Source organism: Hetaerina americana, unplaced genomic scaffold (genome assembly GCF_022747635.1).
Source record: "Hetaerina americana unplaced genomic scaffold, ioHetAmer1.1.p SCAF_20, whole genome shotgun sequence".
Taxonomy (NCBI): Eukaryota; Metazoa; Arthropoda; class Insecta; order Odonata; family Calopterygidae; genus Hetaerina; species Hetaerina americana.
The window spans coordinates 606,561-622,384 of record NW_027286764.1 but is presented as its reverse complement, the minus strand read 5'-3'; the positions used below and the strand labels follow the sequence as shown (position 1 = coordinate 622,384).

General features: G+C 37.1%; 1 protein-coding gene across 1 annotated transcript in view; it reads left to right on the top strand.

Moving 5' to 3' along the window:
• The window catches only part of LOC139688559 (putative ammonium transporter 2), a 52,127-nt gene that overhangs the window by 6,083 nt on the left and 30,220 nt on the right, over positions 1 to 15,824 (top strand). Inside the window, exons 4-7 of the mRNA XM_071586112.1 lie at positions 527 to 754; positions 7,940 to 8,136; positions 8,200 to 8,285; positions 10,347 to 10,504. Coding sequence (XP_071442213.1) covers positions 527 to 754; positions 7,940 to 8,136; positions 8,200 to 8,285; positions 10,347 to 10,504 — 669 coding nt within the window. The remainder of the gene's footprint in view (positions 1 to 526; positions 755 to 7,939; positions 8,137 to 8,199; positions 8,286 to 10,346; positions 10,505 to 15,824) is intronic.

Genomic DNA, 15,824 nt, shown 5'->3' with positions numbered 1-15,824 from the left:
ACTGTATTTAGTTTATATATATTTTAGGCTCTGATTCATGTGAAAGTTAATCTGGTAACTTGCGAATTAAAATATCATCCATAACTACAAAACAAAAGGTGATGGTACAAATATCTGCCTACTCAGTTGAAATTGGACTGTATCCAGAGTTTCAAGAAAAGAGTATACACCTGGTTACTTGCTCACCCACTTCACGCATTTGATGAATTCTTTTATAGCAATTTTCATCACATTTAAGAACTTATGTTTATATATTAAGTATGATTTGTACTGCAATATTTCATATGGTTGTACTATTTTTCAAAATGAATAAAGTATTAATATTATTATTATTATTATTATTATTAAGCCAGAGGGTTTGAATAACAATAGTTGAAAGATAAAGGTTATTTTTTAGAATGGATCTATTCCTTGGATAGAGTGTCACTTGCCCTAATTTTTTGTCATGAAAAATGGAACCATCAGAAATTGATAAATGCATTGCTCTACTCTGTCTGATTCTCTAGTTAAAACCCTTGTCTTCAAGGGGTTAACTCTTCTGAGATGCAGGCCAACGACACCAATTACACCACAATGACAAACCTCATTGTGCAGGCGTCATCCACCACTCCAACAACGTACAGGATTGACTGCCCACCACACAGGGATCACATGACAGAGCACCGTCTGGTGGAGGGTGGGATGTTTGATCTCACCATGGAGGATTCAAACTGGGTTCTTACCTCTTCCTTCATCATCTTCACCATGCAAACAGGTGAGGCCCCTTCAAGTTGTTCTCACACCCTCTCAAACTTAGCCCATGTAACCTTGCAACCTTTTTGGATGAACCATCTCATTACTGGGAAGAGAAGGGAATTTTGTAGGAACAGTAATAACATTTTTTTTCAAGTGATATAAAGGAATACCCTCCCCAAGAACTACAGCCTTGAACTCATGGCTGGGCATTTATGTTCTGATGAACCCTAGAGCTGTGCTGGTGGAAGCAATGATATTTGCTCTAGGCAGGTTCACCCATGCCAGGTAGGTTGATGGGTAGCTGCCAGATGAAAGGGCAGCATCTGCTTCTCAGTGGGGTGGCTGCATAGGCATCTGACCCCAGTGGGGTGGCCATTTAGTGATGATGTCAAGCTAAAAACATTTTTGAGAAAGGCCAGAGGAAACCATCTCAATTATTCATCCCATTTTACTATGATGGACATTGATTTGAATATGAGTCCTAGTAATTATGGGGCTAGGCCCAAAAGTCATATATCATCTCCAGGAGTGGGAGATGCAAGTCTTCATCTTTTCAAGAGAGAGAAGAAGCACAGAAGAGGGCCAAATTAGCTAGAATAGGGACTTGGATTATTAGGACAATGTAAAGGATGGAGAAATCAGAAAACATAAATTGAGAGATGGAGGGAGGTGATACAGTTGTTTTCTGGCAGTGCATGGGGAAATGGGTAGCGGTGATTGCTGGAGTGATAGTCATAGAGTAATATACGGCATTACTGTAAATGATGAGCATAGAAAAAGAAGGCTGTTGATCTATTTCATGATTCCTTTTCATAGGATTTTTAATTCTTTCCTCTCTTATATTCAGTGTATCATATTTTGTAAAACCCACAATTTTTTGCTTAGCCTTTCCAGCAACTAGTCCTCTTTATTTCGTTAGGATTGCTTTGGCTTACTTCATTTTAAAATAACATTCATTTGAAATATTTAGTTCTTCAAAGATGTCAGCAGAGAAAACTACTTGAACTGTCTGTAAAAGGTGAATATTTATTAATTTTTAATAATAACTTAATTATATTTTTCGTTGCTTGGCCAAAATATTATTCTGTTGCTCATAACTCACCTTTATTAAATGGTACCTTGAATCAAGTTACGAGCAAAGATGCATGTAATTTTTCCCTTAATATAATTGATCACTTTAGTAAATTCATGAATTTTGAGATTTGACCCTGTAACCGATTGAGATGATCAGTAAAGTTAAATTAATCGTTTTATTTAGTTTCAAGATCATAATGTGTGTTTTGTTTCTTTGAAAGGCAAAAATCTAATTTGGAAGCTCTTGTGGTACATTATTATTATTATTAGGTAATCTACCAGTTAAGGTAGGTTTTGGATGGACACAACTACAAAATAAATATCTTATCTCTCCTAAAAAAATAAAACCCAATCATACTCTACAATAAAACCCATTTTATCTATGTATATTTCCTTCCTCCTTTCATCCCATCCAACATCCCTATCCTGTTCCTCCCCCTTTCTTGTTTGCCTAATATTCTCCCCTCTATCAGAGTCTTCAACATCCCACTGCTGATCAATACACCCTTTATCAAATTCCAAAGAAACTGCGGGAGATGCCGCAACAGTAACTTTTAACGGAGTCATCCGCTAATGTGCATTTCAATGCAGCAATTTCAGAGTGTAAAAGTTATTCGCCTTGACTGGGATTCGAACCCAGATCCCTCAATATCCGGCTGAGGGCTTTAGCCACTTAAGCTACCGAGGCATCCTCTTAAACTCTGAAATTTTGGGGCTTTTAAAGGAACTAGATGTTGTGACGAAATGCCATGCATACAATGTCACAGGCATTCGTATTCGTGCGCGACGCGCCACAGTCCACGAGGTTAAAGCCAACTTTTAAACACTTATGGTGTTTATACCTTGACAAATTCCAAAGAAAATGCAGGCAATGCCGCAACAGTAACTTTTAACAGTCATCCGCTAATGTGCATTTCAATGCAACAATTTCAGAGGATGCCTCGATAACTTAAGTGGCTAAAGCACTCAACCGGATATTGAGGGATCTGGGTTCAAATCCCAGTCAAGGCGAATGATTTTTACACTCTGAAATTGTGTCATTGAAATGCACATTAGCGGATGACTCCGTTAAAAGTTACTGTTGCGGTTTATCCATTTTTCTTGCCTCCTTAGGATTTCTCCCAACAATCTACTCTTCTCGCCTAACATATGAAGCACTTCCCCATTAGTTTCCCTCCCTGTCCACTTCACCCCCTCCATCCTTCTTCACACCCACATTTCAAAAGCCTCCAGTTTACCTCTATCATCCTGTTTCAAGGACCAAGTTTCTGCGTCGCACATAACTATGCTCCATATCAAAGCTTTGATGAGCCTTTTCTTTACATCCTTACTCAACATCCCCGTCATCGAGTCCTACCGCCTTGCGAAAGCCTCTTTGCCTAATACCATTTTTCTACTTATGTGCCTACTACTTTGACCATTTTAGTCTGAAAACTTTCAAGATAAGTGTTCCACCTGCTCTAGTTTTTGCCCTCCTATTTTAATGTTTTACTCAGCCATTCTCTTTCCGAAAAACTGCCAAACCTTTGTTTTATTTACATTTATTCTCATTCTATATCTATCTGATTGAATTTACAATGCACTAATCAATGCTTTAAATCCCTTGGCAGACTGAAAAACTAAAGCTTGATCATCAGCTACCTAGCTGATTTTGTGAATTCCCCACTGACTTTCATTCCTATCTCCAGTTCTTCCCATGCCTCTTTAATCATTTCCTCCATATATGAATTGAACAGTATAGGTTATCATGGAAAACCCCACCTTGTACCTCTTCCTAACAATGCCAATCTGCCAATGCCATACAGTTCTTCTATGTATTCCTTCGACATCTCTTGGATCTTTTCTGTTTTAACTTCTATCTTACCCTTTTAATTCAATTAATTAAACTCGATAGAATAGGAATTAGAGGAATCCCTCTAAACTGGATGAAGTCCTATATTCATAATCGCACTCAGAAAGTAGTGTTATCAGTTGATGGGTCAAAATATTCATCTGAAGCATACCAATTTAACAAAGGTGTTCCACAAGGCTCAACCCTTGGGCCACTTTTCTTCCTGATATACATCAATGACCTACCTAACTGCTTACCAAATAATGATGGAATAATACCAGTGCTGTACGCTGACGACACTAATGTAATAATATCAAAACAAACATATCTCAGCCTTGTGGAAAAACCTAAGTCTGTTACACTTGCAATAAACAAGTGGTGTACAGACAACCTTCTAGACTTAAATGTAAATAAAAGTAAAATAGTATACTTTACATGCAATAAGAACGTGTCAGATGATCTGCTGGTAAAAATCAATGACCTATCAATTGAGCGTGTGACAGAATGCAAATTTCTAGGTATTTCTCTATGTGCAAATATTTCTTGGGGTACTCATGTAAAAGCCCTTCAACACAAGCTCAGTTCAACTTGCAACTTATTAAGACACCTGTTTGAAACTAAAAGTAAAACTGTACTACTCAATTTGTACTATGGGGAAATTTAGTCAAATATAACCTACAGTATAATATTATGGGGATCAGCTGCTATTTCTCAAACCATCTTTAAAATGCAAAAGAAAGCTATTAGAATCATCACCAGGAAACCTCACAATGCTCCATCAAGGCCTATTTTCCGTGAATTAAATTTGCTACCACTCCCATGCATCTACATTATGTTTTTAATTGTACGAGGGTCATCCGGAAAGTAGTACCCGTTCGTGAAATAAAGACACAAAAGTAAATATTAACAAACATAAAAAATTTTATTTGAAAGAGGATACTTTAAACTACTTCTCAACATAATCTCCAAGCAAATTAAGGCATTTGTCATAACGTGTGACAAGTTTCTGTATTCCTGCTGCATAGTCCTTCGCCGCCAGCTCATTGAGATACGCGAGGGACCCATCTTGCACAAATTTTTGCATAATGCAGATGGTGTTTAACAATTTCATGAACAATTGTTCGAGAAACATTGGGAAAATGCTCACAGATGTCATCAATTGTGACGCGCCGATCGTTCCTCACGAATTCGTCAACTGAGCTCACCAGTTGGTCTGTAATGACAGACGGTCTCCCCGAACGCTCATCGTCGTGTGTGTTCCCCCTCCCCATGTTGAAGTTGCGACACCACCGCCGAACAGACGACTCGTCCATTACATTGTCTCCATACACCTCCTTTAATTGGCGATGAATATCACATGGGCGAACGTTTCTTGCATTGAGGAATTTAATCACTGCCCTCACTTCACAACTGGCGGCGTTCTCAATTTTTTTAAACATTGTAAACAATCACAGAAACAACACAGGCAATGCTAGCGTCACGCAACTTGGCTCAGAGAAGGCAGACAAGCCACTGAAGCTATCTGACCTCGTCCAGCGGCTACTCGCGCCGTCAGCACTTCATGCGGCACGAACGGGTACTACTTTCCGGATGACCCTCGTATATATAAAAAATAACATCGGCAACTATTCTCTTAACTCTGCATATCATTACACCAGAGGCAGGAATGACTTCCATTATGGGAATATAAGAACTAAAGCATTGAAATTAGGACCCACTGAAATGGGCATCAGATTATATAACAAACTACCAAAAAGTATCAAGGATACAAAGGGAACTGCTGCATTCAAGCATATATTAAAAAGATATCTACAGCACAATATGTTCTACTAGGTTGACGAATATCTCAACAATATTCCCAACCAGTAAGTTCATACTTTTAGTTTCTAGCAATGGTCATGGTCTGATTCATGTTGGTGATCAATGATTTTTCTGAATTTGATATAGCATGTGCATGTTACAGCCAATGTTCATGGGTTTGTGCCAAACATTTATGTAACTATGAGCATAATTTCTTTTATGTATCTTAACTGAGCCTGTGTCTTTGCTCCTTTTTGACGTGCCTTATATCATGTACATACACCACCCACCTGGTATTTTTGTATTGTGATCTCTGGGCAAATAAAAAGTAATAATAATAATAACTACCCAACTTATCTCTCAAAGTTAAGACAGATCTTCTTACTTCTGGATAGTATTTTAACCTTCTTGTATAATGCACCAATTTCACCCTTCCTCTGCAAACTTTCCATATCCTCACGCTAGGTTATCCACCATGCTTCTTTTACTTCATTTGTAACCCATCTCAATTTATTATTCAACTATTTGGACTTCCTTCTACCTAACCCTGTGTTTACATTCTTCCATTTCCTTCTCTTTTTCTAATCATCTCATCTGTGATCCATGGTTTCCTTGCCCTTTTCCTATTAACAGTTACTATAGTTTCTTTTGCGACTTCTGATGTCCCTTTTTTGATATATTTCCATTTTTCCTTGATAGTACTCCACTCTTTCCCCCATCCATGATTTGCTCTACAGCCCGACAATACTCCTTCCTTATTAATACAGTTAATGCTTCTACATTCCATTTAATAGTCATTCCTAAAAATGTTTATTTAGGAAATTATTCTTTTCCAAGACTATGCCTATCAAAATAACCAGGTTAATGCATTACATAACAGTCCTTCAGGTATACATTCAGTGTGAGCGCAAAAAAATGGTGGGACTAGAAATCCTTGTGGGTGATTATAAATCTGATTAGATTTGTGTAAATGAACACTGGCTTATTTTGTGTAAATGAAGTGTTTTTCATCTTTCGGGCTATGTTATTGCCGATGGCTTTTGCTGAGCATTGCATAAAAAAGGTGGAGTTTTAATCTTAGGGTCCAAGAGCTTAAATCACTCTCCAGTTGATTTCTCATGCCTTTTCCTGAATGACGAACTAGCATTCAAATTTAGCATTATGCAGATTCATCTGAAAGACTATGACTTCATTGTCACTACTAGTTATCATTCTACCCCAAGTAATGCTCCGCCAAAATGACAGAACTATTGGAAATAATTCATAATTCTCTTCAAGATCCTTTATTAATCATAAGCAGCAACTTTAACTGTAACATTCTGATTAATTCCTGATCAAATTACAAAATCCTCAATTTACTATCATTATTTAACCTGCATACCACCACAGCTGAACCCACCAGGGTTCATCCTTACTCTAGAACCCTCATTGATACTATTCTGACCAACATCAATTCAGGACTAATGACAACCAATGTTATTAAATCACATTTCTCAGACCATTTCCCACTGCTTTCCTCAATTGTAGCTCATTCTACTCAAAATAATGAAGCACAGTATGAGAGGTGTTTCTCGGATGAAAAACAAATCAATTTTTATAAACTGCTTAATTCCCTCATTGGACTGGTGTTAATTGTGCTCATTCATTTGATGAAGACTTTAATTACTTTCACCCCACCTATCTATATTATTTTGATATCTGTTTTCCTCTCACCTCCAATAAGTTAAGAAAATCTTCTGGATTAAAGAATAAGAAACCCTGGGTCACAGATGAAGTACCCTATCTATCAAGTTGCAGGAAAAATGCAACTGCTTGTTACAAAAATAAATGGCCTCTAGTGATGAGCTAAAATATTCAACCTTTAAAAAAAAACTAGAGGCACATCCTATGAAATGCTATAAGGTCTTCGGTTATTACAGGATCTCCATTGCCAAAAATAAAACTAAAGAAATCGGGTAAATGAATCAAAGCCTTCCAAAAATGTAGTCTTATCTCAAATTGATTGATTCCAGAAATAAAATTCTTGTTCATGGCTTATATATGGCTTCAGAACTGAGTGCCTTTTATCTCTCTCAGCAAACAGCTGTAACTCTTAATTATAATAATAAGGTCCCACCAATTTGTAGGCCTGAAAATCAATATTTTTGTATCCATGCTCTGATACTGAATTAAAGTATTAAAAAAAGCCATAAAAACAGTAATCAACCCTTCATAGGTTATGGCAGAGTTCACCTTTTTTGATGGGCTTTGGCTGAACCTTCAAAGGGAAAGACATCATGAAATCACGATTTCTGACACTTGTGATGATGTGCCATTTCTTTTTGATGGGTGTTTAAAAGACATTCAATAGACAATACCATCAATGAATTTTGAAATAGTTAAATACAATATGGTATAAACATTTTTTGGGTCCATAGTCACTGTTCCCAAAGTAATTCTGTCATTTTGATTACTGGTTATTCTGCCATTGGTGAAAAAATTTCTCTTTCCACAATTCAGGATTTGGACTGTTGGAGTCAGGTTGTGTTTCAATGAAGAATGAAGTGAACATAATGATGAAGAACGTGGTGGATGTTGTCCTTGGGGGCCTCACTTACTGGGTCTTTGGCTTTGGCCTCAGCTTTGGAAACGGCCCACTGACCAACCCATACATGGGCTTTGGAGACTTCATGATTGACGTGCAGCCCAAGAAAGCCATGGCCCCCACGCCGCTCACCTTACATGTCAGAACTACAAGTATCAGTCACGAAGAACTGGACATGGGCCCTGTGTTTGCAAGTTTCCTCTTTCAGCTTTCCTTTGCCACCACAGCTACAACTATTGTTTCAGGAGCAATGGCAGAGAGGTAAGAAGCTCTAAATTAGGTTAGAGGATGCATATTGAAAATTGCAGTGACCTTGGTAGGCACCTATCTTGACCTGTGTGCATGCAACATAGAGACCTGATGTGATACATGACTGTTTCTTTAGGTATTGTAGTACTGTATGGTTTAAACAGGTTTAGTTAAGCATGGCGGAAGTGATAATTGGACACTTAATCTCAATACAATTGATCCATCCTTGAGGATCTTCATCTCTATTTCATGCAAATTCAAAGTGTTGCATTGGAAAGAAATGTGAAATTAGTTGGTTTGGTTTTTAAATGCCTTCGTAGGTAAATCCCTCAATAGTTCCCTAGAAAAGTCGAAGAGATGGCACTTGTAATATGGAAATGGTTTGCTTTTACAAAGGGTCATCTCTCACTAGACTGCTGTTTATTTTTCAGTCATATCCATTGCACGATTTCATTTTCATAGTTGATTGATGCAACAAGCTTTTGTTTTTTCGTAGAAATGGAATTAGAAATGAGTTTCGTGTGGTGATGAAACACTTCTATTCACAGAAAGAGATGAAAGTTGAGTTGGATGAAGTTCATGGCACATTTCCTCCTGTGCAATACCCAACTGTTTATAATTGAGTAAATGATTTTAAACGTGGTTAATATTAGTGTGTCTACAGAGGAGGCAGACACGAGGACATTTGCGTCATCAGCATAGACAACAGGCAGCACGCCTGGTACAGAGTTCAGTAATGTTGGTAGATCATTTACGTACATGAGGAAAAAGATTGGGCCCAGGACAGATCCCTGGGGTACACCACATAGTACACTTTTTACTGGAGAAAGGAACTCTCTTCCTTGTTTAATTAAGGCTACACATTGTTTTCTGTCCAGGAGATAGGATCTAACCCAGACAAAACCCATGATCTGATTTTGGGTGATTGACTAGTTTGGTGCTTTCTCATCAAAATCTGGATGAATTTCTTTGTCGATGCATAACAGTGGATAAAACATGGACACACTACCAAATGCCAGTGACAAAGCAAAATTTGAAACAATGGGTTTCTTAAGGCAACTTGACTCCAAAGAAGATGGAGGTAGTAAAATCAGCAGACGAGGTGATGGCCGAGGCTCAAGTGAAATTTGAGTTTTCTGCAGTGTTTATCCACTGTGGCTAAGGCTTTTGAAAGTTCCTCAGCATTAGGAATTCTCTTGGCAGAAGGCCTTAACCATTGTAATGGCCATGTTTTTTTAAATGCATGCAGAATCATCTAAGTTGATTACTTTCAAAAAGAACAAATGATAAATGGAGAGTATTATAAGTCATTATTACAGCGATTGATCAAAGAAATCAAGAAAAAAGTCCTCATTTGGAAAAGGACAAAATTCTCTTGCATCAAGACAACGTATGGATACACACTTTTGCAGTTTCAATGGTGAAAATTATGGAATTATAGTTCAAATGAATACAACATCCACTGTATTCATCAGATTTGGCCCTCAGTGACTTCTTTTCATTTGCAAAATTGTAGAAATGCACAAAATGATTTGCGTTGAAGGAGGAGGTGATATCAATGCAATAATATCAGAGTGTAAAAATCATTTGCTTTGACAAGCATTCAAACCTGGATCCCTCAATGTCTGGCCGAGTGCTATAGCTATTTAAGCTACAGAGCTACTCTTACACTTTAAAAGCTAACACAGATTCCTATCTTGAAGACCTTCCAAAATGCTACTCTTTGGACAGCTTAAAAAGTTGGGAAAAATTCTGGGAAAAGTATATTGAGCTAAAAGGAGATTACTCTGAAAGATAGATATATCTACCCAAAATAATTTTCCCTAAGGGCTAATTGGACGAATCATGTATAAATGCTAGAAAGTAAATTGATTAATGAATTAATTTACTTTTAGGATATTTGAATATTTCTTGTTATCACTGATTCAAGTTAGCATTGCAATTCATTAGAGAACTATGTACTACCATTAGTCTACAAGGAATTTTAAATTAATTTTTTCTATCACAGTACATGCATGGTAAAATTTAAGATATTTGTTAAAAATATTAATATATTTTCTTATTTCTCTTCAGATGCAATTTCAAGGCCTATTGTTTGTTCTCTCTGTTGAACACTGTTGTGTACTGCCTGCCAGCTGGATGGGTTTGGGGTGAGCATGGTTTTTTGCGGCATCTTGGTGCTGTGGACATTGCTGGATCAGGTCCAGTGCACCTCATAGGAGGATCATCAGGTTTGTTTACTGTGATATACAATATTATGATTTTTTATGAAGAGACTTATCAGTGTGATTACAACAAGTGGCAAAGGTCAATTTGGAGACTGCTTTGCAATGTGCTCCCAATTGCAGCTGTGATATCGTCTCCTATGTAGATGCAGAGTGGGAGTATTTTAGAGGCCAAATGTTCCTCTCCTGAAGGACCACAATAATCTCTAAACAATGTTTTTAATTTACTTAAATGGAATTTTGAGAAAACGATCTCTCAACTGTACTCAGAGCCTTGCAGGCAGTTGCAGCCCACGGTAACTTTCCCTGCTATCTCATTTGAGATATTTTGTGTGCACACTGCTTTCTTTGAGGTCTCCATGGGTCTGAGTGCCAAGGTACAGACATGAATACTCAAGGAATATAGCTTTAGGTTCCCATAAACCGGTGTAAAAAAAACTCTTGAATATACTCTGTATCTAAGTTTTCATGAGTACGATGCAGTATGTGTGCCAGGATGATCTGAGGACTTCACAGCCTGATGATGAAAATGACTATTTGTGCTTGCAAAAAGGTTTTAATTTTGAAGTATAAATGCCCTTGATATTAATACATTTTATCCAGGGCTGTTCCAGTACCACTATCCCATCAATGTAGCATTCTTCCGAAAGTGCTGCAAAGTGCTCTCTACAGTTGCAGTCACTTCATGATTGGATGTGAAGAGTAGACCAGCAAGGATATTTTTTAGTGAGATGACTGCACCTGAGCCAAGTTTTATTATCTCCCTTGAAATATCATCCTTACCTTTGGGCTCATTTTTGCCCAATTTCCTTAAGTTATATATGACATCCTGGCCAGGGGATGGGGGGCACCAACAGACATTGCTAGAAATGTCCATTGGTTTATTTCAAATTTTGGCTGGTTTAAAATCTTTTACCAATGGGATAAGTGAGCTGTTTATGATGCCTGGCTAGTTGTTCATAAGGTTTTCTTAGCATATGTGCATGTGTACACTTTCTATGGTGTCCAGTTTGAAGCTATCTGTATGTTTGATGAATGATTCATTGGTCTTTGAGTGTGATGGCGTGGCCTGTGTCATATATGTGTTTGGCAACCGCTGATTGATTAAAAGACTATTTTTGCAATGAGCCAGGTGCTCTTTGAACCAGATGATCGGGTTTTGTCTAGTTTGGCCTACGTATGCGCATTGCCAGGTGGTGCATTTAATCTCGTCAATCCCTGATTTTTCTAATACAGAGTTTAGTCTTTGGGCCTCCCTAAGAGATTCTTAAGTGTGTTTGGGTTCAATTGCGTGGTCCTTGTGTCAACTTGTTTGAACACTTTTTGGAGTCCCTTAATAAGAAGGGTAGGATAGCAAGAAAGGAAATTAATTTCTTTTTGCGATTGTTATACGGTGGTGTAAGCATGGTGTATTTATTATTGAGTTTATTATTTTTTTTAAAGATTTTGTCTATTATTCGGGGTTGATATCTATTGATTTTGGCAATGTTTTTCCTGTGTTTAAGCTTGTTGATGTAGCATTGTTTGCTTACGGATTCCATAAGCAGCCGATGTATAAGAAAATTGAAGACGGCCATTTTTGGACTGTTCAGGTTTGGTGAGTTAGATATTATGAGGTGGTTGTTGAGTCCATTTCCTATAAATGTCAAATTCTAGGACCTCATGATTTCTGATTACCAGTGTCTAAAAATGGGAGTGAATTATTCTATTCTATTCCATGAGTAATCTTTATTGTCTTGTGTTTACTATTCAAATCATTGATAAACTCATAAATGCTATATTTACTAGTATCAAATATGTCATCAACATATCTCAACCACTTGCTGGGGAAATAAATGAAGGTGTTTTGCATTCTTTCTCAAAATAGTGTAAGAATACATTGGTAAGAAAGCCAGATAAGGGGCTGTCCATTGCCGTGCCTTATTTTGCCTACAGATTGTGTTATTGAATTGAAAGTTAATTGTTTATTTAGATAATGGAAAAAAGTTTCATGCAGTGCTTAAATTTCTATTTAAAAGGTTTAACATGGAAAAAGTTTAAAGCTGCATTGGATGAAGTTCATGGCACATCTGCTCCTATATTTATGGCTGCTTACAATTGGATAGTGAGTGTAAACCTGGCCATACATCCACAAATGATGAAGATCTTCCAGAATCAGTCCATATAATCTCTTCCTCCCACATTTTCCTAAACATTTCAGTAGTTCCGCTGGAAGGTTTTCTACCCCATGGCCTTATTTAGTTTCATCTCCCTTATTACCCTGTCTATCTCATCGTCGAGTATTCCTGGATATCTTCATCTACGTCATGTTCCTTATCTGTCTAACCTTGTTGGCCTAAGTTCTTTACCATACCGTGCTTTTACGTATTCCTTCCATCTTTCTTGGATCTTTTCTGTGTCAACTATTATCTCACCCGCCTTATCTCTAACTGTTAGCATAGATCTTCCATCCTTACTTCCCGATAGTGATTTGACCTTGCGGTACAGCGCACTAACTTCACCCTTCCTCTGCAAACTTTCTATATCCTCGCACTACATTTTCCACCATGCTTCTTTTGCTTTATTTGTTACCCATCTCAATTTATTATTTAACTCTTTGTACTACATTTTGCCTAACTCTGTGTTTACTTTCTTCCATGTTCTTCTCTCATCCATCTTTGCAATCATCTCATCCGTGATCCACGGTTTCCTGGTCCTTTTTCTGTTAACGGTTCTGTACTGTCTTTTGCGGCTTTCAATATCCCTTTCTCAATATATTCCCATTTTTCTGTGATAGTACTCAGCTCTTTACCATCCTCCATGGTTTTCTCTACAGCCTGCTGGTACTCCTTCCTTGTCAATCCATTAATGCTTCTACATTCCATTTCCTAACCCACGGCCCCTGCCTTATCCTTTTGAATTGGATGCTACACTTTATGAGAACTAAATTATGATCAGAATCAGCATCCGCTCCCGGAAAACTGTGTGTAATGATAATGCTGTTCCCAAACCTGTCTAACCATAATATAATCTAACTGCTACCTTTTTTAGTCACCTGGCATTTTAAATGCATACCTGTGTCTTTTGTGGTGTCTAAACTAATTATTGGTGATTAACTAATCCATCTTTCCTGTACAACTCAATTGCTTTCTCCTTGTGGTCATTCCTCCTTCTTAAACCATAGTCTCTACCTCATTAAAGTCTCTTCCTTTGCCTACTGTTGCATTCCAATGGGCCATCACTATCCCTGCAGGACCACATGCGATCATGACCTCTTACTGATCATATACCCTTTTGCCTTCTTCCTCCTTATAATTAATTGGTGGCATGTACACCTGAACAAGGACCAAGTTCGTCGGTTCAGCTTTTATCTCCACCAATAATATTCTATCCATTGCTTGCTCTACATGTATGTAGGTTTCTCCCTACCTTTTTATTCAATATTATGGCCACCTCTTGTTGACTCTTGTCCCCTCCGCTATTTAACAATCTCTCCAGTAATCGTCACATGCATAATGAAGATAATACAGGGTTTTCAATTTTGCAGGAAAAATTGAAGTAAAAATCTTGGGAATATGGTCACCACGTTTGCTCTCAGTGGAAGTTAAATGCAGTTGTGCTGTCAATTTAGAGCCTGGTTTGGTACTTTTCCATTGCAATCCAGACGAGTTTCTGCATTGATATATAACTGTGCACAAAACATGGATACCCTTTTATGTGCTCAATAACCTAGGCATAGTTGAAACAGTGGATTTCCTTTGACAATCTGGCTCTGAGAAATTGAAGGAGGTAAAATCGGCCAATAAGGTGACGACCTGAATTTCTGGGATTCTCCTGAAATCATTTAAATTGATTACTTTAAAAAAAGAGAAATGATAAATGGAGAGTATTGTATTCTTATTGCACCGGTTCAGCAAAGAAATCAAGAAAAAGTCCTCATGTGGCAAAGAAAAATATTATTTTCAATCAAGATATGAATAAATGGGTGTACACCTGAGCAGTTTCAATGGCAAAAATTAAATTTGAAAACATTGCACACTGGAAAATGATTCATATTAAGGAAGTCATTGCCAACACATGTGCTTATTTTGAGGTCCTGCTGTAATCCTACTCTTTTGATTACCTTAATAATTAAGGAAAATGCTGGGAAAAGAGCTAAATGGAGAATATTTTGAAATTTTTTTTAAATATACCCAAAAAAATATATTTCTATTTCAATGGAAGTAATTTTTTGCTAGACATAGTATTCGGATAACTTTTTATGCAGATAGTGTGTCATACTTTACATAAGATATGTGTGAACAATTTGTGAAAACATAGGACTTCAAGCATAAGGCCTCCAGTCCACACATACCTTAGTCAAATGAAATGGCTGAAAATGCAGCTAAGGCAGTGAATCCAATGCTCAAGAAAACGGTAGATTCAGATGAAGATATATATGTAACTATTGTGCAACATAGAAACACTCCAGAGTCTACTCTTATCACTGATTTTTACCGCCAATGTATTTTATTATTGATTAACTTCTTCCCTTTAGTTTCATTTATCAGTTGCAGTTTTCAAAATAGGAAAATAAAAAATTGATTTTTGAAAATGATTTTTATTGTTCATTTGGACTACTGCTCCCTTCTCTTAGTCACTGAAAGTCTTATGTTAATTTTTGAATCGGCAAACCTCATTAGAGGTTGAGAGTATCCACATTTGATGCCATTCTTTTATTACAGGTCTTATAATACTGTTTTTTAAACCCTAAATATTTTTAATAATATGAAAGTATAGTCCCAGCCTATCATTAATACTTTTGCTAACATCCCCTAAAAGAGTGAGTTTCAACTCCAAAGCCAGTCGTAGATAAATAGTGAATTTGACTCTTGGATGGGTGACATATCTCTGGTGGCTTGTATGTTACGTGACTTCAAATAAGGGAGCATACCCTTGCAGTATAGTTGCCAGGCCTTTTATTTTCAATCATACTCAGTAACTGGGCATCTTCTGCCCATCTTAGCTAGTCAAAATTTTTTTTATGATCCAGTAAAACTTTTTGTGCTTTGATTCTTTAATTTATATCAAATTTACCTTTGTAAGAGTCAACAAAAGTCCCTAGATTTTTAAGCAGTATAAGTAAAGATTGAGATTAGGAAATCACTATATTTTGCAAAAAATAGCAGTTCCCTCCTAATGCAATTCTTTTCAGGTAGCATTTGACATCATTATTCCCTTCATGCATAAGAGGAAGACTAAAAAAGTATATTTGGGTATATCTTTACTGCATTCATGTCCAATTCTTAGTATTTTTCAACATTTGCATAGGATGATTCCTGCAAATTTGGGTTTCCTATGAAATGAA